Raw genomic sequence first — 27,288 nt, 5'->3', positions numbered from 1 at the left:
GGGGCCTCACAGAAACCTGGAGACTTCACCCAAGTCTGTGCTGACTGCACAGACCCCTCAGGGGCCCCTTGGGGCTGGAGTGTGCCACAGGGCAGCAGGTCCCTCTTCATGGCCCTCCCCTCATACCTCCCCCCTCACAGCCCCCAGCACAGCAGCGTCATGGATGCCCCGTGAGTGGCTCTGCCAGGAAGCAAGGTGCTGTGCTGACAGTGTGCCCCAGCACTGAGGGAGGGCTCCCAGCCCATTCCCCAGTGGCTTTTGCCTCACAACCTCGGGGCTGTGTTGGATCAAGTGAGAAGTAGGGTGACAGACCGGCCACGCAGGTGCCATGTCCCACCTGACTGAAGAGAAGAATGACCCAAGGGTCTCTCTGCAATAGCAAACCCACTCTGAGTGGAAGCTGATTTTTTGCAGCTCTGTTTACATCTTGATTTGCTGCATTAAACATGAAACCTTTTTTTCCCCAAGGTTATAAATTTGAGTATTTCCCTTCAGCTGGATCTTTATGCACAAACATGGATGATCCTCTGCTTTGTTGGCAGCTGCTGTGCTTCTCTCACACCCGAGTCCCTGGCAGCGTGTCCAGGGACAGCAAGGTAGGTGCCACCCTTATTTAAGGAATTTAATTTTGCACAGGGTAGACTTAATAAAGAAGTGAGTGTGATATTGAAGGTCTCTCTGCTCCATGAAGAATATAATCTTTGTCTTTTTTGTCCCAACCACTTGACAGATAAAATGTGCCAATGGCCACAAAGTTCCCAGACAGGCTGCAGAATGGGCCGTGCATAAGGCAGCAGCAAATCCTTTGGGTTTAAGGGAGAGGTTTCCTTAAAAAATTAAAGATATTGCTGGTGCATTGCCCTATTTTTTTCACTTTCAAAGATTATTATTTGCAGCCAAGACCCTGCCTCCTCTCTCTGCTGGATGCTATTCCTCCATGGGGCCCAGGTTCCTCACAGGTAACTCAGCACAGCATTTTCCTCTGAGAAAGACCCCTTCCAGAGCTTTGAAGATAAAACCAAAACAAAACACAGTGGGGAAAAAACTTCTCACCCTGCTAAAGCTGGAGCTGTCCCTACATCAGGTTTAACAACAACCCCATGCAACACTATAGGCTTGGGGAGGAGTGGCTGGAGAGCTGCCTGGCAGAGAACGATCTGGGGGTGTTGGTTGACAGCTGCCTGAACATGAGCCGGCAGTGTGCTCAGGTGGCCAAGAAGGCCAATGGCATTCTGGCTTGTATCAGGAATAGCGTGGCCAGCAGGAGCAGGGAGGTGATCGTGCCTCTATACTTGGCACTGGTGAGGCCGCACCTTGAGTACTGTGTTCAGTTTTGGGCCCCTCACTACAAGAAGGACATAGAGTTGCTGGAGCGTGTCCAGAGAAGGGCAACAAAGTTGGTGAAGAGTCTAGAGAACAAGTCTTATGAGGAGCAGCTGAGGGAACTGGGGTTGTTTAGCCTGGAGAAGAGGAGGCTGAGGGGAGACCTTATTGCTCTCTACAACTACCTGAAAGGAGGCTGTAGCGAAGTGGGGGTCGGTCTCTTCTCCCTAGTAACAAGTGATAGGACAAGAGGAAATGGCCTCAAGCTGCGCCAGGGGAAGTTTAGGTTGGATATTAGGCAAAATGTCTTTACTTGAAGAGTGGTTAGGCATTGGAACAGGCTGCCCAGGGAGGTGGTTGAGTCTCCATCCCTGGAGGTATTTAAAAGAAGGGTAGACGTGGTGCTTGAGGATATGGTTTAGTGGTGGACTTGGCAGTGATAGGTTAGCGGTTGCACTCGATGATCTTAAGGGTCTTTTCCAACCTTAACAATTCTGTGATTCTGTGATAACAAACTCTCCTTAATCTGTAACAAGAAATTAGCAGGAGGTTGCTTTATAATTAGAAAAACGATGGAGAGAAACAAGTAGGGCAAAATGTTGACGCTTTCTTTTGTACAATACAAGTGACTGAATTCTGCAAATTTGCTAGACTGGGTAGCAGGAGAGCGTATTTCAGACCTGGCCTTGGGGGTATGCTGGTGCTGATTTAGCATAGCGCAGATGCAGCAGGAAAGCAAGGTAAGTCATCTGCCAGAAACTTGGGATTTTGCTAACAGCTTTATTTCCAGGGTGTCCTCAGGTTCAGTTATTTGTGGTGCTTCCCAGTGTGACAATAAGTGCTCAGAACCAGGGATCTTTTTTTCTTTTTCTGTCTTTTAAGATGGACCTCATCTGAAAAAATAATGCATTGGAGGTAAAAGCATATCCCTGGGACAAAGTCATTCCCCATCTGTAACAGCAATGCCTCCTGTATGAATTGCAGGAATCTTCCCCTGTCCCCAGCCTTGCTGCTGTGCTGGAAAAGTTACTGGATGCTGCTGCAGGATGGGAGATACCTGTAGGTAAGAGGAACAAATATAAAGCTGCCTGGAGAAATTTTTGTCCTCTTCATCTTCATGAGTCTAATAAATCCAATAATGGAAAATGTGTTTTCTTCCTTTTTTTTTCCTCATTTTCACAATGAGGAACAGTGAAAGAAAAGTGTCTGAACAAAGCCCCAGGGTTTGAGTTTTTACATCATTTTGCACAGAAAATTATTTCCTGTTATGATGGTGGATTTTATATCCTACTTCCAAGGTGACCTGAAGTTATTACACAGCATGTTCGTTCCTCAGGATAAGAAGCACTGGGTGCTGCAGGATTGGTGCCTGGTGCACTAGCAGCAATGAGCACTGGACATCAGCAGGGATGGCCGTTGTTGGCGGTTTGTGCAGAAATGGGGCAAAGTGCTCAAGTCTGAGGGCAAGGCTGAGCACGCGAATTTCCTGTCACTGCTTCAGCAAGGCACAAAGGGATGTGGAAGGGATTTCCTGGCTTCCCTGGGTGCTGACTGGCTTTGTGCACCCAGGAGCAGGGCAAAGCCAACCACTCAGCCTAAATCTGTGCAGTTAAAGCAGCTCTTTAATGTCTGTGCAGTGTTACATGTCGGTATTAGAAAACCAACTGCAACCTCATTTAATTAAAGCTAAAGCTTTTACTCTTGGGGATCTTAGGCCACTAAGTGTATAATCCTGTCTATTTTAAGGGATTAAAGCATTACACAAGTTGTAGAAGTTAATAAAATGTTTAACAGCTTTATTTTTTCTCTGTTAAAATACATATTTACATGTCCTGCTATAAGCAATAGAGTATTTGCAAGTAGTATAAACAGTCTGTCTGGAAGAAGTGAAGTTTATTTTTTAAAAAGTTACTTAAAGCACAGCCTTGGAACACCAGGTTGTGCTCAACAGACTCTTTACGGTGAACTTGTAAATGTCTGTTGAAGTAATAAATTACTGAGCCCTGCATTAGTGTTTCCTTGCAAATCCAAGGCCACTGGAAGCATGCTCTCCACCTGGACACTTTGTCTGTAAAATAACAATCAAGCAAACACAGGTGCATGTACTTCCACAGGATCTTTGTATTAATTTAGGACAACTAATGGCATCACCTACCATAGAGTTATAAGGGGGAAAATGTTGGCAAAAAGCAAAAGTGTTTTTGTGTGGACAGGCTGCAGGTCTGGTTGAGAAAGGGCTGTTTGCCATCCTGGAGCTGGAAGCACAGGGCAGAGAGGCAGGGAAATCATGGTAGGAGGGCAGCATTCAGCCTTCATCTGCTCAGGGCTGAGGGGAGAGGCAGTCTTCCCCGATTGCATCTCCCCACAGCACCGGCTGGTTGCGTGTTAACATACCTGCATGCATGTGTTCATATAAATGCATACAGGAACTGGGTGCTGACACAGCAGCTGCATATGCCTAAGACATCCTCTGAACTACAACCCCGGGGGACGATAATTTCCCTGTCCTGTTGATATTTTCAAGATTTCAAACATTTTATTTTCTTGCACTGGGAATGCATGAAAAAATGAAGCCTGCTGAAAGCTTTCCAATAAAACAAGCAAGCCCCAGACATGTGGCATTGGAATGGCTTGTGACAGCTTGCTCCCTGACCCCCATTTCTCACCTTGATTTCCTCAGTTGTAGAGCTGAGGAGATGAACTTTTGAAATGGGTTCTGCCCAGGGCCTGTTAACCCCACTGCCTAAAACACCAATTATTTCCCTACAATGTGTTTAAATTGCCTTCTAGAAAAGGCAGACGTTACAACTACTCAGATGGAGAAATATCTTTCAAATAGTCATGCAAGCTGTCTTGCATTAGGAGACTACCTAAACACCACACGAGTGAGCATGAGTTTTAGGAATTGTGTTAGTATAACACTGTCTATAATTATTTGTGTATAAAATTGGACTTTTAAGATAATTTCTTTTTCCAGAGCTACAAGCCAACCCTTGACCAACAAAAACTTCATAGGAACTGCTCGAAGTCCCTGTTGGATGAAGATTTTATTATAAAATAGGAGCTGAAAAGAGTCATCCCACTCAGTTTACAGGTAAATTTAGGTGCAGAACTCTCCCAGCACTAAGCTTTTGTGCAAACAGCCCCACTGAGCATGTGGTTTAAGGGCAACTTTACAGAATCCCCAGCTGGATATGTTGCAGCTGTGTTAGGGCCGGACAAGGCCAGATGTACTCCCATGCATGGCTGCTGTTGTGCTTATTTTTGGGTGGGTTATGTTTTCTTTGTACACTTACGTATGTGTACGTACAGGCACTGACTTAGCGCCCCTCTCTCTAGGGAGTCTAGGAAAGGTCTGATTACTTTTACTGTTTAGCTAATGACAGGCCACAGCTGACTTTGCTATTTGAAAAACAAGTATTATGGCTTGTCAGAAGAAGCAAAAAGGGATGATTTAAGAGGGCCATTCCGTACCCCTCATGGGCTGGTTGGGCAGGGAGGCACAAGGTTTGAAGAAGTCACCAGTTGTAAAATCTCACATGAGCATTGCATGTCTTAGCAATCTCCAAATCTCTGAAGTGCTTGAGATAACACTAAGGATATGCCCTTTCAAATTATTATTGTTGGATGTGGTAGAGATTCATGCATCCAAAAATGAAGCTTGTTGCACAGACCAGTTTGTCTGCCTGTGGGATTTCATGTGCCACAGTGATATCTAAGTTTAAAAAGAAAACATAAGGATTTCTTAACTGTATGCATTATGAAACATTAAAATTCTAATGTTTAACAGCAAAGATCTGTTGGAAAAATAAACGTTAACCAAGTTCAAGTTTTACCTATGTTTAACATGTAAATATTAAGTTTCTGGGTCTCTTCAAAGTCTACATAATATCCCCAAGTACAAGTTACTCATTAACTGATTAAGATAAACCGAGTTTTCATTTGAAAATCTGGTCTTTCCAAAATGGAGGAGAGAAGGCTGCTCACATTGATGGTCTTTTCCTTACTCATAGTATTAGCAGAAACTATTGCTCAAAAGGTATTTGCTCTTTTCTTTTTTTTTTTTTTTTAACGGTATCTTGTTTGCTCATTTGGTGATCTGGTGATATCGTGGTAGTCAGCCAGGTAATGCAGGTAACTCCTCTGGTAACCACCACCTGCGGAACCCCAGGTATATTGTGTCGTGATTTCAGTGCTTTGGGTCCTTTTAAGGCTTTTTTGGTTGGTTGGTTGGGCTGTTATAGTATAAATGTGGCAGGAGAGCACTTGCAGATGTGTCTGATCATACTCCCCCAGGGGTGTAAAATATCAAATTTGAGGGATCAATGGGTCTCCCTCGACCGCTAGATGAGGTTTGGATCTTGACACAGTGCCGTTGTAGCAGGACCAAATGAGGACTGTCATAGTGCCAGGAGATTTCTGACAGACATTTAATAATTTATACGGATTGGAAAAGAGGGGAGTAGACAGTTATTTGTACTGTCTGGAGGAGCAAACTGTTTTATCATCTCAGCGTGCATGCAGCTGGTCTTATTTTAAAAATAGCTATATTAGAGAAATTGAGAAAACCTTATGTTAGAGGGGTTTTATTTCCATTGTGCCTATTGAGAAAAGTGTGAAACGCAATTGAAAAGCAGGCAGGTTTCTGGGAGGCAGGGGCAGGTCTTGTGGCTGCTGCAGGGGCAGCCAAGGACTCTGCAAGAAGCTGTGGATGTGGTGTACGGGCCTGCGATCCTCGGGGAGCAGCCACAAGTCACTCCCCCTGCTTTCAGGTACAGACCCGGGGTTGGTCCTCTCGTGCCCCTTTCACTAAGGGCACAGCCATGCCCCTCACCCTGCTGCACATTGCTGCATGCTCGGTTGGGCTGGTCACAGCCTAAAATGCTGCTGGGGCTGGGCAAGTGCAGGGGATGCAGGTCCCTGTCCCCTCATTCCTGCAGCATCCCTTCAGCACATGGCAGCAGGGTGGATTTTGCACAGGGTAAGTTTTACACAGGGCAAGCTCCTCCTGTGCCGGAATGATGCTCCATGGGCAGCGATGGCCACCATGTGCCTGTGCTGCCCCAATGAGCCACAACTCGAGGCTCAGGGCTCAAGTCATGGCAAAACCTCCCCTCTGAACAGGCCACAGATAGGTTTGGGCATGGCAGGCAGCAAAGGTAAGCAGAGGTGCTTGGGGATACTTGGAAGGCCTTTGGGAAGAGACGCTTCTGGGGGAGACATCCCCAGCATGGGCAGGAAGGGCTCCAGCTGGGGGTGGGCAGCAGGGAGGCATGGGCAGTGAGAGACGCCCAAACTGGCAGGATCAGGAAATTGTTCTCTTGGTGAATATTTTTGGGTTTTATCCCATTGTGCTGAATTATCAGTAGGCATCAGGAGATGAAGCATGCTCTGGCAACGTGTAATGAAAAAGGAAACAGCCATCCATTACTCACATGGTGTTGGCTGTGGCACCTCCTGCCCTGATGCCTGAGCACAAAACTGCAGTCACAGCTTTGTATTGAATGGCAATGTTTAGCTTGACTAAACTTCTGAATTTTGGCCAGCGCCCTAACCAAGAAGAGGCCAGTGGATGCTATTAATTGGAGAGCAAAGTACAGGAGATAGGTCAATTATCAAAATAACTAACAATCAATTAGCCATTCAAAAGATTTGTGAGGCAGGAAAAGTAAAAATAGAGGTGCAATGATCTGCTTTGGTGCTGAGCTTTTTTATTTTAATAAACTGTTGGACTATTGTGAGGCTGGTGATGTCCAGATCAACCCTTCTTACTGTCACTACTGAAACACAGGTAAGGCCTTTAAAACAGACATCCCAAATGCAAAAAGAGGGTATCTACAGAAGCAGGTGCTCCAGGCAATTCCCAGTCCAGCCACCCTGTGGGGTGTTCCTGGGTAGCTCCAGGATGTTGCCCTCCTGCCTTGAGCGGTGGGGGCCCTAAAAGCACCAGACCAGGAGAAACAGAAGCGCTCAAAGGGCATCCCCTGCCTTGTGCAAGCAGAGAGGGGTTGGAGGCCCATGCGGGGTTTCAAACCTGCCTTGTATGTGACACAAGGCACCAAGCTGAAAGATGTGCAGCAAAGTGAACTGCTGGGAGAGCAAATAAATAGTCACTAGTCACTTCAAAAAGCTAGCAGGTCACTTTCCATGGGTCAAGCGCTTAAAGAGGCACCTGATTTTTCTGAGGTTAATCTTAGGCGATGTATTGGGGTGACACAGCAGCTGCTTCAGAGTACCTCAAGGAGAGAAGACCACAGAAGAAGGCTCAGCAGAAGCTTTCTGTGGAATGACAACATGCAGATGTAGCTGCAGCTTTTGCATGGCGCTGTGGTTACAGCTGCAGGGATGTGAATAAGCAGATGGCCAGTCTGGTCATGAATAATTCCCCCTCCTCAATTCCATCCAAACCTAACAGTTCATTCCTTCATCAAACTTTTCCAATAACATCACCAAGGTAAGGACTGCTTAGGAGCAAAAACTGCGTGTTTCTGTTTCAGCCTGTTTATTTTTTTTCTAGCATGCTATTGAAATCTACAGCCTCCATGTGGACTGCAAGGTCACATCGCGATTTGCTCACACAGTCATCACCAGCAAAATTGTCAACCGAGCTAATGAGTCCAAAGAGGCAACCTTTGAAGTGGAGTTACCAAAGACGGCCTTCATCACCAACTTCTCCATGTAGGACCAGCCCTTACCTGTGGTGTGAAGGAGGCAGCTCTAGGGACTGGGGCAGGGGTTCATCTTTCTTCTCAGGAGGTGCTGAGCAAAAAGCACAAAGAGCTTATCTCCAGAGGGTCCTGCACAAAATGGTCTGTGGGGCATAGTAAGCAGCCAAATAGAAAGAAGGTGCTCAGGGCCAGGGCAAGGCTGCCTGCTGCACAGGGTGGGTGACAAACACGTCTGGTGGTGGTGTTTCTCCTGCTCCAGCCTCTCTGAGACCCTGCAAGGAGGAGGGCTGTGTTGTGGTGGTGGCTTCTGGTGTCCTCCTGGACAGGGAGGGATATGGGAGCCAGTGTCCCCTGCTCATACCCTGAGGGCCACAAAGTGCAGCATTTCTCTTGTTTCTTTTCCCAGTGCTTTCCTTCTAATATTAATTAATTTTTATGGAAACCAAACAGGTCCATTGACGGTAAGGTGTACCCAGGAATAATAAAGGAGAAAGCTTCTGCTCAAAAGGAATATGACGCTGCGGTCTCACGAGGGCAGAGTGCCGGGCTTGTGAAGTAGGTTGCCATCCTGAGTGAGGCTGCTCCAATGCTCTTCCTCAGCTTCTCGTCTGGCTGGGGGCAGGTTAAAACCTGGAGCCAGCCATCTCTCAGTGGGGATAAATGTGAAAATCAGCCTTGGGCTCTTGTTGGGAGGGATGGTGTGTATACACATACACATATGATTTCTATCTGCTCCTGCAATGGGCTTCAGTGGGAGGTGTCACTGTTTAGTGTTGCCCTGGGAGTTGCTGTCATGCAGGAACACCTTGCTGAGCTGTGATAATGCTCAGTCATTGAGTCTGCTTCCCCACAAGCACAGAGGACCATGCCACTTAAGCAGACATCATGCTTTCAGGGTATATTTGATCTGTGCTTCCCATGTATTCAGTCCCAGTTCTGCTTGATCCCAGTCTGAGGCATGCAGAGGTTTCCACTCCTTTTCTCAGCTTGCATATGCAGCACCCATGGCATGCTTATGTAATGTATATAATACCACCTGCAATGTAAAAAAAAATCTTGTCTATGATGAGTAAGATTTACTGCTACTCTTTTTTATTTATTCCATGTGGCCCCCTCTCCATTATTTAGGACAATTCATAGATGTTGGCCACCACAAGCAAACCTTCCCCACAGGAGGTAAATCTCTGTTCTGCCCTCCTCCCCCCAGAATCACAGACAGAAAACTGGAGCAGTTTCATGTGTCTGTCAGCATAGCAGCCACCAGCAAAGTCACTTTTGAGCTGATGTACGAGGAGCTGTTGAAGCGGCAGCTGGGGAAGTTTGAGCTGCTGATTAAGGTCCGACCGAAGCAGCTTGTGAAGCAATTCCAGGTGAGCTGCCTGGTGAGGGCTGGGCAGAGAGCACCGCAGTGTCTTTCAGTCACGACTGTGTTTCCTTTGAGATGCTGACACCGACTTCTTCTCTGCTGTCAGATTGATGTGCACATCTTCGAGCCCCAAGGCATATGCTTCTTGGAGACAGACAGCACGTTCATGACAAATGAGTTAACTGAGGCGCTCACGAAAGTGCAGAACGAAACCAAGGTAAAGCAGCAGCTGCCAGATGATACTGCTGGTGGCAGCTTTAAGTTACGTTGCTTTAAATCTTTTCTTCTGATTGATTTGCAGGCTCATATTTTATTTAAGCCAACTGTAGAACAACAGAAGATAAACCCTGAACTCGATGAAACCCTCCTCAATGGTGATTTTGTTGTGCGTTATGATGTTAAAAGAGGTGCCGCTGCAGGTGATATACAGGTAAAAAAGAAGTAGAAATAAAAATGCTTTCACATCATAGATACATCTGAATGTGAAGTGCAATCAGCAAAACAGCAACATTTACTTTGAAACACCAAGAGTGATAGGAAAAGCTATTTCCATTAATCCAGGGTCAGCAGGAACTGATAGCAGTGTTCACTAAATCCCCAGAGACACCAGACACATTGCAAGAATGCATCATCCATGAAAAAAAAAATCAATCTTAATTTTGTTTCAATACCAAATCTATATGGCTACTTTATAGATGTCTCTTTATACTTTTTTAAAAATTATTATTATTATTGTAATTGATCTGAGGTGTATTTGTGGCTTCTTGTAAATGAAGTTTAGAGAAATGTGATTTATAGAATTATTAAAATGACTGCTTGGTTTTCTTTTATGTTTTGCAACAACTGAGGCATAGGCTAAAGAGAGCAGGAACTTAAAAATATGTATGGACTAATGCATATCCTAGGTAAAAAGTACATTATTTTCCATACCATTTCAGTAATGAAGTATACATGGATGTGCTAAAAGATGGCAGCCATAGTCAATGAGCAGAGATGTGCTTATAGGTGATAAAGATGTAACATAATATACAGTGATAATACAGATATACATCTGGCACTGGAGGGTATTTTATATATATATATATATATGCGCTGTTCTTTTGTAATTTGCTCTCTACAGATAGTATCGTTTCCAGTTAGGAGATATATTTTAATAGTTCTTTGATTTGGGCTAATCTAGAAGAACAGAATGCTGAGCATGCACCCCCCTTCTTGCTATGCCAGAACATTAAGATGCAATATTTATTTATTTAAATGTAATTTTTACATGACTTCACATTCTGTATTTCAGATTGCCAATGGGTATTTTGTGCATTACTTTGCACCCCATGAAATGCCAGTGTTTCCCAAAAATGTCGTCTTCGTTATAGATCGAAGTGGCTCCATGGCAGGCAGAAAAATTGAACAGGTAACTTACCTCAAAGTACTGACCTCTGTTTGTGTCAGTCACATACACCAGCCTTTTGAGGAAGTGACTGTGAATTTCACTTTTGATACACATGCTGGTTTTGTACACAGCAAAATTTTCAGACATGTAGAAATGCTTGAAAATAATAGCTTTTTTAATCTGTGCATACATAAAGAGCAACACTTTTTTGATACGGCAATCCTTACGGGCATCAAACATCAAGGCAGAGAGCACTTTTTCTGTCTCTGTCTTTGCAGAATATTTTGCTTCTAATTTTTTTCTTTAATGAAGTTTAAAGAATTAATCTGTGTTACCTTTTTTGATGCCTCTGTATGTAACTTTGCTAGAGAGCAGGCAAGCCTACTACAGCCCTCATAGGTGTTCTTTTGTGTCTGTAAGTTAAGCAAAATGGCCATTTCTGATGGTTTCAAGCTGAAAAATACCCCTAGGACTAAACAAGGGCATGGGCTGCCTCTTGAATAGTCCTGTAGAGAAACCCCCATAGTACACTCCAATTCCAATCCCAGTTCTGGTAGAGAAGTAGAAATATTCAAAGTGATTGTTTTCTCCTTGGAACAGACGAGGGATGCCCTGTTGAAGATTTTGCAAGACCTCCACCCAGAAGATCATTTCAGCTTTATCACTTTTAACAACAAAGTGGTGGAGTGGAAGAGCTCTTTGCTGCAAGCCACTGCAGAGAACGTGGCGAGCGCTGCAGGATTCGTGCGAACACTTTCTGCTAGTGGAGGTACGAGGCACCACCGAGGTGCTTGTAACCACAAACATGCACCTAATATTTTTTATTGCTTAGAAAAAAAAATTATTTTTATTAGTTGTATACTGCCACAGGACTACCATCGATGCTCACAAAGCAAGTAAGTTTTATGTACTTATGACTGATGAGTAGGATCGTGGAATCATATCATAGAATGTCCTGAGTTGGAAGGGACTCGCAAGGATCATCGAATCCAACTCGTGTCCCTGCACAGGACAGCCCCAAAATTCACACCACGATAGAAAGGATAGAAAGGCTGGTTATGGGAGTGGACAGATTGGTGACTACACTATGATATGGAAATGGTTACATCGCATCTAAGAAACATACATGACACAAAGTTTTGTTTCAGATTTTTATAACAGAGGTGGCTGGAAGATTTCCCGATATTAGATCTTTTTTCTACAGAAAAGTGGCAACTCTCTCAACATTTGACAGCAATCTGTTGATTTTTTTTTAATATCAAGGGTCCCCTTGTAAAATAAAATGCATCCAAAGTTATACTCCCATGTAAGCCACACTACAGAAACAAAATAGTCAAAATGGGCATGAAGCATTTCAATTGCTGCATCACACAGCACGCTTGGTTTTATTATTTAGTTGTAGGCACATCTAAAAGGCTATATCTCCCATTAATGTTATGCTGTTAGTATTAACATAGGTTTTCTTATCATAGCCGCTAACACCAATAAAGCTCAGCTATGCCCAGCTCCTTCCTTTGACTTCTCAAATAAGGCTAGGAGACATTTCTTAAATGTAGATTAACAGCTGACAGTTATTTAAACACTTTTTAATGGCTCTAGACATGTTTGTATTTCCCATGACATACGGGTGGAAAATGCTCCCAAAAGAATACTTCAGCATTGCCATTGCAATATAATACACTGTAATTAAACCCGGTAACCTAAACCCCTAAAACCTTATCTCTGAGAGATTACTTCCTGCAGAAAACTTTAAACAACTCTGCAGGGCCTCTGCAGAGATGAAGGGCACCGATTTCTTCAGATGATTAACCTTTTTTAGGTGAGTGATGCCTGCTTTCTCATTGTAGGCACAGATATCAATCGTGCCCTGCTGACTGCTGTGAGCATGCTGGATAAAGCTGAGAGGCTGCCAGAACGGAGCGTCTCCATGATTATTTTGCTGACAGACGGCCAGCCCACTTCTGGTGAGTAAATAATAGCCTAAGTCCTCTCTCTCCTTGATTTCCCCCCCCCCTTTACACTTGCATCCCAGATGTTGACAGATAAAGTCTGTGTTTCAGAAGAGCTTTGGTATAAGCAGGCTGGGCTATTGCTGGATCTGTGTCGGAGAGAGGATGATTATGAGAGGGCTCTGGCAAGGGCTGTAAGAAGTGATGGCAGAGCCTCCCTGCCCATGACTACATGTCCTTTAGCTGGGAACTGTTTTGCTAAATACCATTGGCTTCCCAGTTTCTATACGTGAGGAAATTGTTGGACATACTCCAGGCAGAGCTGAAATGTGAAAGTAAAATACTTACAGCCAAAGCATGGACATTTTATATATATTATGTATGGCCCCATCTGAGAGGTATTGCTTACATTTCTTCACACTCCTTGCCCCAAACTTGAGATATTTTCAAGATGCCTCTTGTTTTGTATTCTTTTCCATGTCTTACTCTTAACTAGTGACCAGCTATGATAGCACAAACCAGAAGGTTGAGATAGAAATATCGGGCTAAATAAACAGTAAGACCCAATGCAATGGCACAAACATCACTTGTTCTGAACAGGAGTTTAAGTTTTGTGTGGCACCAGCGTTTCTTCAAGGCCAGCAGTATTAATTCAGCTGTACGCCCTCCAACAATATGATCAGTCTGCCTTTCAGATCGTGTGACCCATACTGCTTTGGCTAGGTTTGTTTGGGTTTTTTAATAAAATTCAGCTCACGGTGCTGCCTGCTCAGCACGGCCACAGTGAATCTCAAATATCCCTGAACACATTGCACATCCACAAGTTGGCTAGAAATCAGGCCAGGGTGGAGCGCCAGGCGAATACACACAGTGTTGTTGCATACGCTGCCTTCCTTGGCAAAGCAGGCTGAAAGGGAAAAATCTGGGCTGCTCCCATGATATTGCTACAGGCAGTGACAGTTCCTGCCTGGATGATGGTAGAGAAGCTCTCCTCCCAGGGCCATCAGCAGCTCTTCAAATGGGATAAGATGATGGTGTGAAAACCTTTTCCCTTTGTCACGCAAAGAGGCTGGGAGACAAGCATGGCTGACTTAATTTGCAATTTGTCTGCATTACACTGTTAACCGAGCCATTCTTCTCTGAATTCATGCACATAATTTTTATGGATGGTACTTTTCTTCCCAAGGCTTGATCAAGTGTTTCCATCCCTTGCACTGTTAAGTTGTAATGTGTGTCCCTTTTGTCCTAAACACCTCCTTTGGCCCCCATAATCTTGTGAAATATTTTGCAGTTAGCCGTGAAGATATGAGTAGAAGTTAGTAAGGGGGAGAATCAGGTTCTGGCACTCCAAATGCACAGTGGTGCTTTCATCTCCAATTCAGTTAACGGAATTCTGTCCCATATATTTTTAATATTTTATTCTGAATTATTTTTAAATTACTTTAGGCAGATTTTTTTTCATTAAATCTGCTGCTATCTTTTTGTACTTTAGAAAAAAAAAAAACAAACAAACAAAGGTATGTTTCTGTTTCAATTACAGGTGAGGTTAATGTGGAAGTAATTCAAGAAAACATTCAGAAAGTGATCAATGGGAAATTTGCTCTTTTCTGCCTTGGGTTCGGGTTTGATGTCAGTTATAAGTTCCTGGAGAAAATGGCCCTAAGCAATGAGGGAATAGCACGTCGTATATATGAGAATGCTGATGCAGCCTTGCAGCTCCAGGTCAGTTCTAAGGAATATGCCACAAAAGCCATCTATCAGTTATGGCTTATGCCTAGTCTTAGCAGCAAAACCACAGATTTTCTGAGATGAAGAGTTGGTTTTGAGTTTATCTGTTAATTCTGGGGAGGGAGGAAGGCAATTTTGGGGTGTCTGAGGGTTTGTACTGTAACGTGATTCAAAGTTGAAGTCCTCCTCAAGTCAGCTGCATTTGGACAAACCTGGAAACTCACAGGTTTCTGTGCCTCTGCAAAAAGACAAATTGTCCAGGGGAGGTGGTGGTGGAAAATCTTCTGGTTTTGGGTCCAATTTCAAACCACTTGAAGTACTACAATTGGAAACTGTTATGGTTTCCCTAAAAATCAGTGGGTAGTTGGAGGCACCTACAGGCAAACTGGCTCTGCAGTACCACCAGCCTGTGTCTTTCCTGCCCATCTGGAGAGGGTTATAACTTTTGGGATGTTCTCTTTTTCGGGAGGCCACTTCTCCCAGTCTCTGCACATCCAACCAAAACAGGATCTGGTTAACACCAGCCCCAGTCCAGAAAGAGAAAGGTTAATCCTCAGAATTAGTCAAGTTTAAAAAATCAGATGTGAAAAAGGGCTAAAACAAAACACCTAACTGAGTGGGACTGTGATAATGGGGATGCTGTTTGGGTACTTGAATTACCATGGGAAATACAGTTTTTATGGCATCGCCAGTCTGGCTGGAGAAGGTGTGCTGAACCTTGGGAAGAAACTTTTTTTTCTTTCTAGGTTTGCAGCAGTCTTACACTGCTGAAGAAAAAGCTTTGCTCCCTTCTTTTTAAGGGGATTTTAGACATTCAACATATTGCTTTGCATAATTTTGCAGTAATTTGTGTGTGTTCACTCTCTCTCTCTCTCTGCTGTTCTTTAGGGCTTTTATCAAGAGGTGGCTACCCCAATATTAATGAAAATTGAAATGCAGTATCCAGAAAACACCATTGAGGGATTAACCAAGAACAATTTCAAGCTGTTTTTTGAAGGATCTGAAATTATAGTATCTGGAAAAATTAGCAATGAGATTGATCTTTTGCCAGTAGAAATTAGAGCTCAGTCAGTAAGTGTTTTGTTTACCAACTGTGAAAAAAATAGTCTCCCTTCTGACTTTTATGGTGTAATAGGAGACTTAAAGAAGTCTTTTATGTGCAAGGTATGTTCTCTACACTTGGGCAATCAGGTGTTTTCCCATTTTAGAAAATATTTGAGAATTCAAACAATTTTCCCCTCCTGAACTTCCTACAAAAGCAAAACCTTGAAGTATGTTCACAGATAAGCAAACAGCAATTTTAATCCTTTCAAAACCATAATATTTTGGCCTTTCAAGCATTTTTAGGAAACTGGTTTGTATTTTTAGAATATTTTTAGAATTTTAGAATTTAGAATTTTTAGAATGAGATGATTTAGAATCATCTCAAAAATGTTGAAATAGTACATTTTCAATACCTCTTTTTTTCAATATTGTTTTGAGTCCAGAGTAATATATCCAAAATACATGCTTCTTCAGTATTTTGGAGTTGCATTTTCCAACGGAAATGACAAAATTGAAGGACAAAAGGGCATTTTGGTACCGAAAGATGTTCTTTTAAGTCTAATAATGTGACTATAAAAGAAGTCTGGAATTGTTCTTTTGATGGTCAGTTTTCTCGCATTTCAGCATACTAGTGACTTGACTCTTAAAGAAGAAGCAAATGTCAAAGAGAAGGAGCAAGTATTTCAAAATCAGAGTTACATCTTTGGAAATTTCATAGAGAAACTGTGGGCTTACTTAACCATTCAACAGCTTCTGGAAAAATCGTAAGCTATTAAAATGTTTCATATTAAAAGTTCCTACCTTCTTAAAAAACAAATTCCTTATTCACAAATTATATGATGGGAAAACACAAAGAAACAGAAATACTTCTGCATATAGTATTAAGAACATAGTATACTGGAAGAATACTTCATTATTGTATGAGGAACATGAGGCACCTTTCAGTTTCTGAGAGCACTGTATCATTAAATGTATACATATATGTGTATATACACATAGAAAAGTCATGAGTATTTTATATTTTCATATGAGATAGATTTTAATTGCATGGATCATGTTGAGCTGTTCTTACACATTCAGAACTATTGCCTGTAGATAAATGAATGGCAATATCTAGTAAAGAGAACAATAAGTATGTCTGTAAGATATTTCATAGATCATGTATCTATTATTTTTATGTCTTTGAACCATACATAGGCTGCAGTGTTGCAAAAAATTAAGCACCTCCATAATTTCAAGCATGTGAACAGCTAAGTTATCACAATAAGACTACTCACCCTTCAATAATAAAAAATACTCTTAAGACACAGCTAATATGAAACCGAATCTGAAGACAACCTGCTTATAGTCTCTATACATTATTTCTTCACCATTAACATCGACTTTAGTATTTCAGCACAAGAAGAGAACAAGAAAACTCTGGAGGCGCAAGCTCTAGAGCTGTCTCTGCGGTACAGCTTTGTTACACCCCTCACTTCCATGGTGGTCACCAAACCTGCTGGCCAGTCGCAGTCGGAGCTGGCGAACAAACCCACCGAAGCTGGTAAATGGGGCATTGAACAGCTCCCCTGAAATGTGCTGCTGTTATTGATGGTTTGTTGTTGACCTCCAGTATAGGTTCATTTTATAGTGATGTGACATGGTAATGAACCACATCAGAGGCAGGAGTTCAGGGATTAGCTTCCTTTCAAAAAAAAAAAGGAAACCACGGCATTTTTTTAAAAGGTGAAGTGGTGAAATGGGCAATACTATTGAAATGGAAAACAGTTTGTTTAAGTATTAACTAAAAGTAATGTAACCATTGTTACTCAGTGTTCCTGTCACCACAAAGGAATTCTGCATTTTCCTCTGTAGCATTAAAGCAGAAAAATGAATGCAGGGGAGGAAAGCATGCCATCGCTACTTGCATGTGCTCTGTCTACCTATCCTTTAACACCAAAAAAGCTCATCACCTGAAATCAAACACCCATTTGTCCCAATTTTCTGGTTTGCACATGGGTAAAGTCATTTAGCATTGACTGTATGACACTAATCTGTCCCTCTTCCTTGCCCTAGATAATGAGAAGCTCAAGAATTTTCCAGTACGAGCTAAAGGTAAATGTTTTCCTCTTTTCCAGTAGCGTATTTCCATAGTAGTCTCTAATGGAAAAAAAAAAAGGAGCTCGTGGTGTTTGTTCTATAGAGGGAAGTATCTGAGATTTGGAAAAATATGTGAAGCAAAACATAAGTAATGACTGGCAAGGACTGTGTGGGGTTTGGGTGGATAATACGGTTAAAGGGTCAAGGGAGAAAATCTTCCATTCAGAGAGTCTTGAAGGCCAAAATTGTCTTTACTCATGAGGAAAAGTAGCTCTTCAAGTGAACAGTACTAATGATGTTTTCTCCTTCTTTCTATCATGTGCGAAGCACCTGTCACGAAATTAAGCTCAAGATATTTTCTACTTGCTCCTAAGGATGATTTAGGTATCTTTTTTTCTCTCTTTCTGGAAATAATAGACCTGTTTAAATATTAATTTTAAACTTACAACGTTATTAATCCGATAATCTCAGTTATGGTAATACGTCATAATAGCATATAGGTGAAGAGCCCCTGTTTTGGTCTAGTTCTTCCACAGAAGTGTATTGAGGGAACTATAATGCTGCCCCGTTCTCTGAAGGTTATCTGCTTCAAAGTGACATTGGAGAATTTAATATTAGAAACCTCCCTGACCAGAAGCACGGCCCAGTGACGGCCCTGCCCTGCTCAGGGGGCATGCAGGGCTTGGTGCTGCCCTTCTCTCAAAGATCCCTTTGGCTGCAAGAGGAGAAGAGTTTGGGACCACCTCTGCAGCACGACCTGTTTCCATAGCAGGTGCCAAGCTGAAAGTCACATCAGTGTGAAGGTCAGGCAGGCACCGCTGCTCAAGGGCACAGGGATGAGCCCACTGCATCTGGGGATGGTGCTGGCCAGAGCATCACTGAGGACCATTTCTTTCTATCATGAAGGACCAGCACAGCTGGAGCAGCTGGGGAGGAGAAGGGGCAAACAGGATGCTGGGCTACTGGGACAGTGGAAGGTTTTGATGTGCTCTTTCGGGTGTTGCAGTTTCTCATGGTTTGCCATCTGATTTTTAACTGCCAGTAACCACTTTTATCTGGGGCTGCAGTGCTCCAGAGGGACCATGTTGTGAGCCTGTGCTGATGCCATAGCTCTGCATGGAGTTGGTCCCTTTGCAGAGCCTCCCATGCCGGGTGCCCCCTTCTACCAGAAGCCACTCACCCTTGCACCGCACTAGGGATGAGCAACTCTGCTTCACCGGCACCACCACTACCCTCCCTTGTCCCCATGCACGTGGCAGGTGACACCCCAGGCATCTAGCAGACAATGAAATCCCTTTTTGCAAATCCCTTCCTCACCAAGTTCTTAATAGTTTTTGTCCATTTCCATCCTTTGGCTGGAAATATTTTCCAGGGATCAGTGCTCATGTTCTGTGGTCTTCATTACTGCAGACAGGTGACTTTGGGAAAGGAAGACAGGTGCAGCTGGAGAATTAGAGGTTTGATGTTTGAAACACTCCCATAAATTATGTAATACAATTATGAATAAAATAGATACTTTCTTTTCTTTCTTCAGATGTTTATAGACTGAGGGGTGGATCACCTGCTGGTAAGTGCCCCTCCTTTGTTTTTATTCAGAATAGTTTTATAAAGTTCATCTCACATGTAGCTTCATAGCAACATTACTTCAATAAATACATTTTTATTGTGGATGCCCCCCGATAGACAATTTCAGTTTTATTATATGTGTTTCAGTCTACAGATATTTTATAATGAACTATAAACTTTTGAAAACAATCTTGGTCCCTTTTCAGAAATAAAAAATGATTATACCTCCTGAAAATAAATGTGAAAGGTCTGGAAAAGCATATATTAGTAAGCTGAAGGAAACGTGTCTAAAAAAAGTAATTTACCAGTCATGGCATTTGCTTTGTGAAGCCAATGTGGGGCACGGTTGCCTGCACAATGACAGTGCCTGTTCTGCAAGGAGGAAATCCCGGGGTGCTGCAGAGACAGAGCTCAGCATCACCACAAGCTCCCACAGGACAGAGCAGAGAAGGCACTGGCTGCTGCCTGCATAGAATCCACACACGTGCACTCACACCTGTGTCCAAAAAAGTTAGTGGGCAACAAACAGGAGGGTTTCCCTGTTTTAAAAGGTGGGAGGAAGATGCAAGGCACAACCTCAGACCAATGAAACGTTGGAAAAAACCTTTTATTTCAGGTCAATGGTGCGCTGAGCCCCAATCTGGCAGCAATAAGAAGCTGTTGTCAGTAGGTAGTTATTCACAGTTGCATGTGAGAGGAGCTGGGGTGGGTGTGCTGGGTTCAGTGCTGTGCAGTGGCCATTGAACATGCAGCTCTCAACCCTCCTGCAGGCTGAGGATGCCCCAGTGGCACAGTCGATCCTAAGAGAAACAGGCACTGGACTTTGTGCGCTTTTTTTTCCCCCCATTGGAAGATACTGTTTTAAGCAAAGCTCTCTGTAGAAGTCAGTGAAGAGCTCTGCCAGAAAGGCTTCTGTCACAGTATTCTTCCTAGTTAATTAGCTGACTTAGAGAAAAATGTTTCATTAAACTTTTCTTACTAATTTTAATTATTTCAGTTAGGCTAACAGACAAAACGAGAGCACAACCTCTTGGTAAGTAATACATATACTAGTCTCATTTTAATAATTAATATAACTTTAATGTACAGTTTTTCATACAATAATGTTTTTTCTGGCTGCATCAACTCTATGAAAACCCTTTACCTCTTCTTGCAAAACAGGGCTGATTCTTTTCACATAAGAGAAAAACATCCCCGTATCCCATGAGAAGACTCTCGGGCTCAAGGATATCGCCACCAACAGAAATGTAGTACAACAAAACCTCAGCCTCAGCTTTTTTTAAGGGCTCGTTTCCGTAATAAGCTCTAGAAATCTGTTGTTTTCATTCATGTCAAGATGCTGTGTCTGGGTGTCCTTTTCAATAATTATTACTGTGTTGATTTTAATCATTCCATTCTATAAAAGCTACAATTAATATTTTTTGTATAAATTGATAAAGTAATTTTCTGTGCCTATCCAAAGGGCACAGGCTAGATTTCTGTTTGCATGCTAATTTTGTTCTTCTGGCTTTTCAGCCCACGAATATCCACAGCTTCTCTTGCAATTACCCAAACAAAATGAAATAATCTGTTTAAATACCCATGGAAAAGCTCAGCCCTCTGTCCACCTGCTGTCAGACCCAGAGCAAGGTGAGTGAGTCAAATTACCCCTCATACCAAGGATAAGGAGAGTCTGGTCAATGAGAGCAGCTGGTGTCTTTGGGAATAACCCCCCTTTTCGTGAAGGGCCATATCATACCTGCTACCTTGCAGTGACTGGAGAGGCTGTGGTTAATTTTTTGTTTCTATTATCATAGAATGATAGAACAGTTTGGGGTGGAAGGGACCTTTAGAAGTCCAACCCCCATATTAGGCAATGTTAACTTTCACTGTGCAACAGCCGAGGGGACTTCTCACAGGTCTGGTTGTGGGTCATCTCCTTCTCCTCCTGGCGTCACACCTGTGGCCTTGAGGCTTTTTCCCCGCCAGACTGTGGGGGTTTCTAAGGATGCAGAGCCCTTAAACCCCATGGTCCCATCATGCTAACAGAAAGACGCATGCTTATAATGTGCTGCAGTTCTTCTGTGGTCCTGTACTCAGAGGAGTTGTGGCCCCAAGCACTGTTTGCCAGCTGCTCTGATTATGGAGCAGAGCCACCTCTGTGAGAGGAGGTGCCAACACGGGGGTAAACAGACTCTGGTGATGCCACTGCAGCCTTGGGGGCACATGGATCTGAAAATGGGAGGTCCTGTGCCTCCCAAAACTAGATATGAGATCCTTAAGTTGCTTTAGCAGCAAAGCTGAAGCAGTTTTATTATGATCACTTGTACCTTATAAACATGGTCACTTGACAAATTTGTGTCAATGTAATAAAGGACTCACTGTCACGGGGAAACTTGGAGACAGAAGAAATCGCTTTGTGCAGTTTGAAATTACCTACGTGAATCCCCCTGCACGAATCCATGCCTCCACGGATGAGATTGTATTAAGCCACAATAACCAGAGCATTCAGCTGCTGTGGACAGAGTCAGCCACCTCCACCGCCCAGGGGTAAGAAAAGTCGATCTGTCCTTTCCCAAACTTGAAAACATGGGTCACAACTCTTTTCATCCATGCCTCCACTTTTACATTTTCTTCAAGTAAGTGCTTCCAAATGTCCTTATCTGGTGAGTCACTCAATGTGGGCAGAAGCAGGGTACCTCCACGATCCCCCATTTCAAATACAGAGAACAAAAAAGGTTTGATTTTAATTCTCCATGCCTGTGTAAGAGAATCAAAACAACTGCACCACCAGCCTGCCTTTCTGCTTTGACATCAGAGGCAGAACATTTATCTTCCAAAGAAGAGGACCTGCTGCGGCACGTAGCAGCCCCTGCGCCACTGCTTTGCCAGCTGCCGCCAGGCACTTTGCATTCCTCCGGCTGCAGACCAAGTACCGCAAAGTGATGGCTTTGACATTTACTGTCTCTTTTGTACATTTTACTGGCTCCACAAAGGCTGAAGTTTTCTTTCTCCTTAGTTTTAGCAATAACTCACATCTGGGCAGCTGACATGTTTTATGGGAAGGCATAAAGTTTTCGAATACTTGTCTGTAACTAAATGCCCACTGTTGGAGAAAGGGTACTTTAAATGTAGACTTAATTTGTCGGACTAATTAGAGCAGGATCCTTCACTACCACGAGAAAGAACTGAATGTAGCTAGTTCCACCAGCTCTTTTGCATTGCCAGAATAAAGCCCTGGGAAGATCTGTGCTGATCTGGGGCGGGCAGGACACAAAGCACTCCCTCTCTTATAGGCAGTTCTAGACAATAAGGTAAGTCCTAAACCAACTGCTTTCAATTAGTTTTGTAATCCAAACAGAGCCAAGGACTTGCTGAATTTATGCCTCTCTAGAATGTGTCATCTGCCAAACAAACTGATCCTCCTGCTTCAAACCAGCATCTGAGCCCTTGCAACCGCAGCGCTTTGCACACCAGCGTGTGAGGGTGTGGTTTTGTCTAACCTGAGCTGCAAGGGAGAAAAGTGACAGCGGGTGTTTGTATTCTGCAAGCCCACCTGGGGTCAAAATAAAATTAATGGGTTAGAAGAAAGGCAGGGTCTGAAAAAACTTGTGAAATATCCGAGTAAAACGTATCTGAATTGTTCATTAAATAGACTGAATTATTTTATCTAGTCTACCTCTTTTCTCATTAAGACAACAAAAAAAATGTTTTTTACCATCCAAGCATTTCTTGTCTTTATGGATAACAAGGTATTTTCGCCTGCAAAAAGCTCGTCTCTGTTGGTGTATTTGCATGTCGCGGGATATGGGAAAGATCTGTTGTGCAGCACGGAGAGGAAATCTATGCTACTCAATATTTTCTAGCTTAAGAATAACCGCCAACAGATAATGAAAAATGCAGTTGGAAAGAGACAAAAGGCAGCAAAGAAATTATTTTAATTAATTAATGTCAGCTAGTTAAATACATATTCTTTCTTCATATTATTCTTGAAAATAACATCGTAATTTTCTTCCTAGGCTGAGAGTCTCAGTTGAAAAGGAAAGGAGCCTTACAGCATCATTGTCTGATACAGTCACAGTAAAAATTTCCTTTGTGAAGTTCCTGGATAATTTCCTCGGGCTGTATTTCTTGAACACCGACCATTTTTCTGACAAAGTCAGTGGAGTTCTGGGTATGTATCAGTATGGATGTATGCAGCAAAGGAGGGTGATCTTGTAATGAAGGTCCTGAAATGAGAGTATAGTGGGGTTTTTTTCAGTCACATCATAAGCCTTTATTCAGATTTCACTTCCCTGGGTCCTGACAAGCTCTCGTGAAAAGCAGTGGGCAGGCAAGGCAGCAGGAATGCTGTAATTCCATGGGTTTTAGAGAAACTTTACATTTAATTTATTCTTTTCAGACATCTAACATCACCATTTTCTACACAGCAATCTAGACCCTGCTCTGCGAAGTGGGGAGGTCTTATCCTTGAAATATAACAATGCTTTTCCACTCGCTGGTGGTACAAGCCTAAATAGACTACTATGGGTTTAGAAAATTTTAAAATAAGACTAAAATAATGGTTGGGCTTAACCTCAACAGTGCTGTGGAATGACATAATTTATGCAGCAGATTCATTTGATGTCAAATAATGGACTATAAATAATGGTCATAAAATTGTAAACAATCAGGATTACAAAATGAAAGCCAGCTGGTCCCGAACATCTCAACTTTTGATGAGTCCACAGTTGAAGTTGTTTCAAAAACTTTGCAAATGGAGAGGCTGCGTATTCTAAAACCACACACAACAACAGAAAACAAACCAAAAAAAAAGAGGTAAAAACCCATCAGAGCAAGACTGAATCTCTCTGTGGAGGAGCATTAGGGATAACAGATCACAGCTGAAACATGGGAATTTTCTTAACTTACTAAGGGAGCCTTTTTGGCTTTTTTTTTTCTTTCTGAGGCAGACAGCTGCTTTCCTACTGTAAGGGCTGCCATTGGGGTTAAATGAACAGCAATACTGAGATGTTTTGTATTTTTAAATAATTTGTGTGCCTGTTGCTTAGGTCAATTTTATTCAAAAGCAAAATTTGGGAGCGATTCCAACATCAACCTGAGAGCTGACGAAAGACTCCTCAGTGTGTCTGGATCTCAGCACAAAGTCACCAGGTAACAGATACGGGGAAAGGGCAAGTGATGTACATGCTTTGAGATATATTTTATCAGCTAATACCAGAGACCAAAAGAAATTAAACAAAGGGAGTGTTTGTCTGTAAGAATACACCTCTTTGGTGTAAATAATAGGAGCTTGTGCGTGAGTTTTGACCCAACAGCCTGAATTAGTTTCTTGTTAGGTGATGCTTCAGGGCTCAAGGCTCCTATTTAATGGGGGGGGGGGGGGAGAGAATCTTACCTTGGGACTTTGGTTTGCATTAAAAATGCCAAATAAAGTAAGGTTCTGCTGCCTTGTTTACATGGGTAGACAGAGGGTGTTTCCTCAGCTGGACCTACCACGGGAAAAAGTTGTTACACTTCAACTGCTTTTAGCCAGTTTCTGTGATGTGGAAGAAATGCTGTGAGTGTGCAGCTTCTGCTCGCTGTCCCTCTGTCCCCATCACCACCACCTCCAGCTCTCAAAGAAGAGAGGTGCCAGCTTGGGCCACACATTCCCTCTGGCTCCTGGTATTATCTGCAAACAGAAGGTCGATCCTGGGCCTGCCCTTTGGTTATTTTATCACAATTTTTTCTTGTTTTGATTTTGTTTCAGGCAATACAAGAAAGATTACAGGCTTGAGTCAACCAGTGGTCCTGTTCCTTGCTGGTCAATAGATGTAACTCCCTAGAAAAGAGTATTCTGGGAAAGAGAAAACTGCAAATGATGCTCTTCCAAATGGTTTTGATACTTTCTCTCATGAAGAAAACCACATAGTTAAAGCCTTAGCTGTCACTATATACAAATGTCACAAATCTTTTAGCTTAAAATAATTATACTTTCACGATGAGAATGTGCTTGCTTGTTGTTGTTTTGAAATGGTTTCTAATACTCAGTGTGGCTATGCTGTTGAAGAATTATGTGAATGAACTAAATAAAATTTATTTTATCAGCTCATACTTTTATATGGACACACAGACTTAGGTCTCCAAATAAAAATAAGTAGTTGCATCACCCAACCCAGCAAATGTGTCATGCAAACAGTAATAGATTTCTAAAATGTATACCCTCTATCCACTTACAAATGACAGTGTTCTTGAACTATGTGTTTTGTAAAGAGTATGAAGTGTAAAGCAGGATTAGTTTCCAGTTTCTCTCATGTTTTATTTTATTGAGAAAAACACCCCAGTCTTGCTGTATTAGGTTCTTTTGGAGATGGTTCTGCAACAATGTTCAAAGCTGATGAGATTAGCAATAGGAAGGTGAGTGGGGAAGGCAGAGCCCATGGTGGCTGCAGTCCCGTCCATTGTTGCAAAGTTTCCAAGGCTGTTTTAAAAACAACTGCACAACAGACATTGACTTATTGTGAAACAGACCTCTGACTTGTTGCAAAAGACAGTGTTTCAACCTGAAATTTAGCAGCCTTTTTGGGCACAGTTTCATAAAACGTTTTACAAATAATGAACGACTCAGAATACCACGTAGTGCACAGAGGTAACATTTCAGAGGAAATGTACACACAGGGGCCTCTGCCCGTGGAATGAATGTTGTAGTTTTAGTCTTCAGGTTTTTTTCATAAATTTTAATTCCAAAATTATTTTGTGTTTCAGAATTTCAGCTCCTATGTATCTTTGAACCCATAAACAAACCAGCATTGTAGAAGATTTAACAAAAGTTGCTTTCTATCCTGCCAATAACATATAATTGGAAAAACCTCATTATTTTAAAGCAATGTACTAAAAGAGAAGCAGTTTCTTGCCAAAGCCAGTAAGATAAAGCAAACTATGTAATTAGAAGCCTGTTTTTAAAAAGGATTGTGTAGACATGATGCTGAGATATGTTTGCGTGAGTTGCTTGTACTTCCAAGGTACAGATTTGGAGATGCAGATCTGGCTGGACAGATTACGCAACGGACAATGTGGAGTTTGGAAACTGGAAACACCAGACTGCTTGCTTCGCTACATCATAAACAGGCTTACCAATTTGAAAAGCAGATTACTTCCATTTTAAATTAACTTGGTATTTGAATTACATGCTGTTGATGCTTAGTTTTATCAGTGGACTTACCACAAATTAAGAATTCCCTGCTTTCAGTTATAGGATGCCTACGTGTTGCTGCCTCCGCCTGCCTGCTAACTGCAGGGATAGCAAATAGCACTGAAACAGGGAGCGGAAAGGCATGGCTGGAGAGAGTCTTTCACCCAGTCCCCTCCGCCTTAAGCAAGGCTCAGGTGTGCACAGACCGTTCTTGAGAGCTGCTTTTCTCACCTACCTGCTAAATCCTGCAGCGCCTGAAGCTCCCCAAACGCCCCAGGCAGCCCGTTCCCCTTTTAATGCCATTCTTCCTTGCTGCAAGGAAGCAGATCCTACAAAGATGGGAAGAAAAACCAGATGTCAGCCTTCCTCACAGCAACTTTTTGCATAGCTGGGGTTTTTCCCCCTTTCTGCAACTTCTTTGCAAAGCAGCTCCTATCCTCGGGACTGCATCCAATTTGTCTAGAGCACGTTGAGGTGCAGGGCCCAGAGCTGCAGAGGGGATGGCAGCCACCCGGGGCTGATGGAGTCCTCCTATACCCCCAGGGATGTCTGTGTTTTCTCCAGCAGCCCTATGTCACTGGTGTGCCTGGTTACCTGCTTGTCCTTTCCACAGTGCTTCTTCCCTCATGCACATGTGCTTTCCGTCTGTGTGTTCCATGTCACTCTTTCCCACTTGATTTGTGTCTTAATTTGTGGTTTGGTCACTTTTTTCCTGACTTTTCCAAGCCCTGAAGTGAGTTCTGATGGGCTTCTGATTTCCTACACCCCCTTCTCTTGCTGAAGAGGCTGAGGACAGACACAGTGATGAATACTTTGCATTCTATAATTTAATTCTGATGCAGAATACATCGTGTGTCTCATACTCTTATCTTTTAACCAGCATTGTACCGGAAGGTGGTAGGAGTAATATTTTTATCTAACTGTGAGCATCTGCCTGCTACTTCTCTCTCTCATTGTCACCTTTAGCTACAGTTGCAGTTGTCGCCTACATTGCAGGAATCTTGGAAGAACTACATGTTAAAAAG

At 42.8% G+C, this 27,288-nt stretch overlaps 1 protein-coding gene across 1 annotated transcript; it reads left to right on the top strand.

Annotated features, from left to right (window-relative positions):
• The first annotated feature begins 5,252 nt into the window (after nt 1–5,252).
• ITIH4 (inter-alpha-trypsin inhibitor heavy chain 4) lies at nt 5,253–25,183 on the top strand. The gene is made up of 22 exons (XM_064455670.1): nt 5,253–5,362; nt 7,841–8,001; nt 8,442–8,546; nt 9,199–9,361; nt 9,464–9,574; nt 9,659–9,787; nt 10,649–10,765; nt 11,345–11,513; nt 12,592–12,708; nt 14,234–14,415; nt 15,310–15,492; nt 16,090–16,229; nt 16,854–17,008; nt 17,521–17,559; nt 17,872–17,928; nt 19,079–19,111; nt 20,108–20,143; nt 20,626–20,739; nt 21,465–21,639; nt 23,109–23,263; nt 24,141–24,243; nt 24,842–25,183. Exons 1-22 carry the CDS (start codon nt 5,288–5,290, stop codon nt 24,915–24,917), a joined length of 2,595 nt encoding a protein of 864 aa, XP_064311740.1. The 5' UTR covers nt 5,253–5,287; the 3' UTR covers nt 24,918–25,183.
• The last annotated feature ends 2,105 nt before the right edge of the window (nt 25,184–27,288 follow it).

Source organism: Phalacrocorax carbo, chromosome 6, assembly GCF_963921805.1.
Source record: "Phalacrocorax carbo chromosome 6, bPhaCar2.1, whole genome shotgun sequence".
NCBI classification, from domain to species: Eukaryota; Metazoa; Chordata; class Aves; order Suliformes; family Phalacrocoracidae; genus Phalacrocorax; species Phalacrocorax carbo.
The sequence above is the reverse complement of the archived record's forward strand: the minus strand, read 5'-3'. Positions and strand labels throughout refer to the sequence as shown.

Coding starts and splice junctions, on each gene's coding strand:
- ITIH4 (XM_064455670.1), top strand. CDS start 5,288: ATGGAGGAGAGAAGGCTGCTCACATTGATGGTCTTTTCCTTACTCATA. Junction 8,002..8,441: donor TTCATCACCAACTTCTCCAT/GTAGGACCAGCC, acceptor GAAACCAAACAG/GTCCATTGACGGTAAGGTGT. Junction 10,766..11,344: donor CAGGCAGAAAAATTGAACAG/GTAACTTACCTC, acceptor TCCTTGGAACAG/ACGAGGGATGCCCTGTTGAA.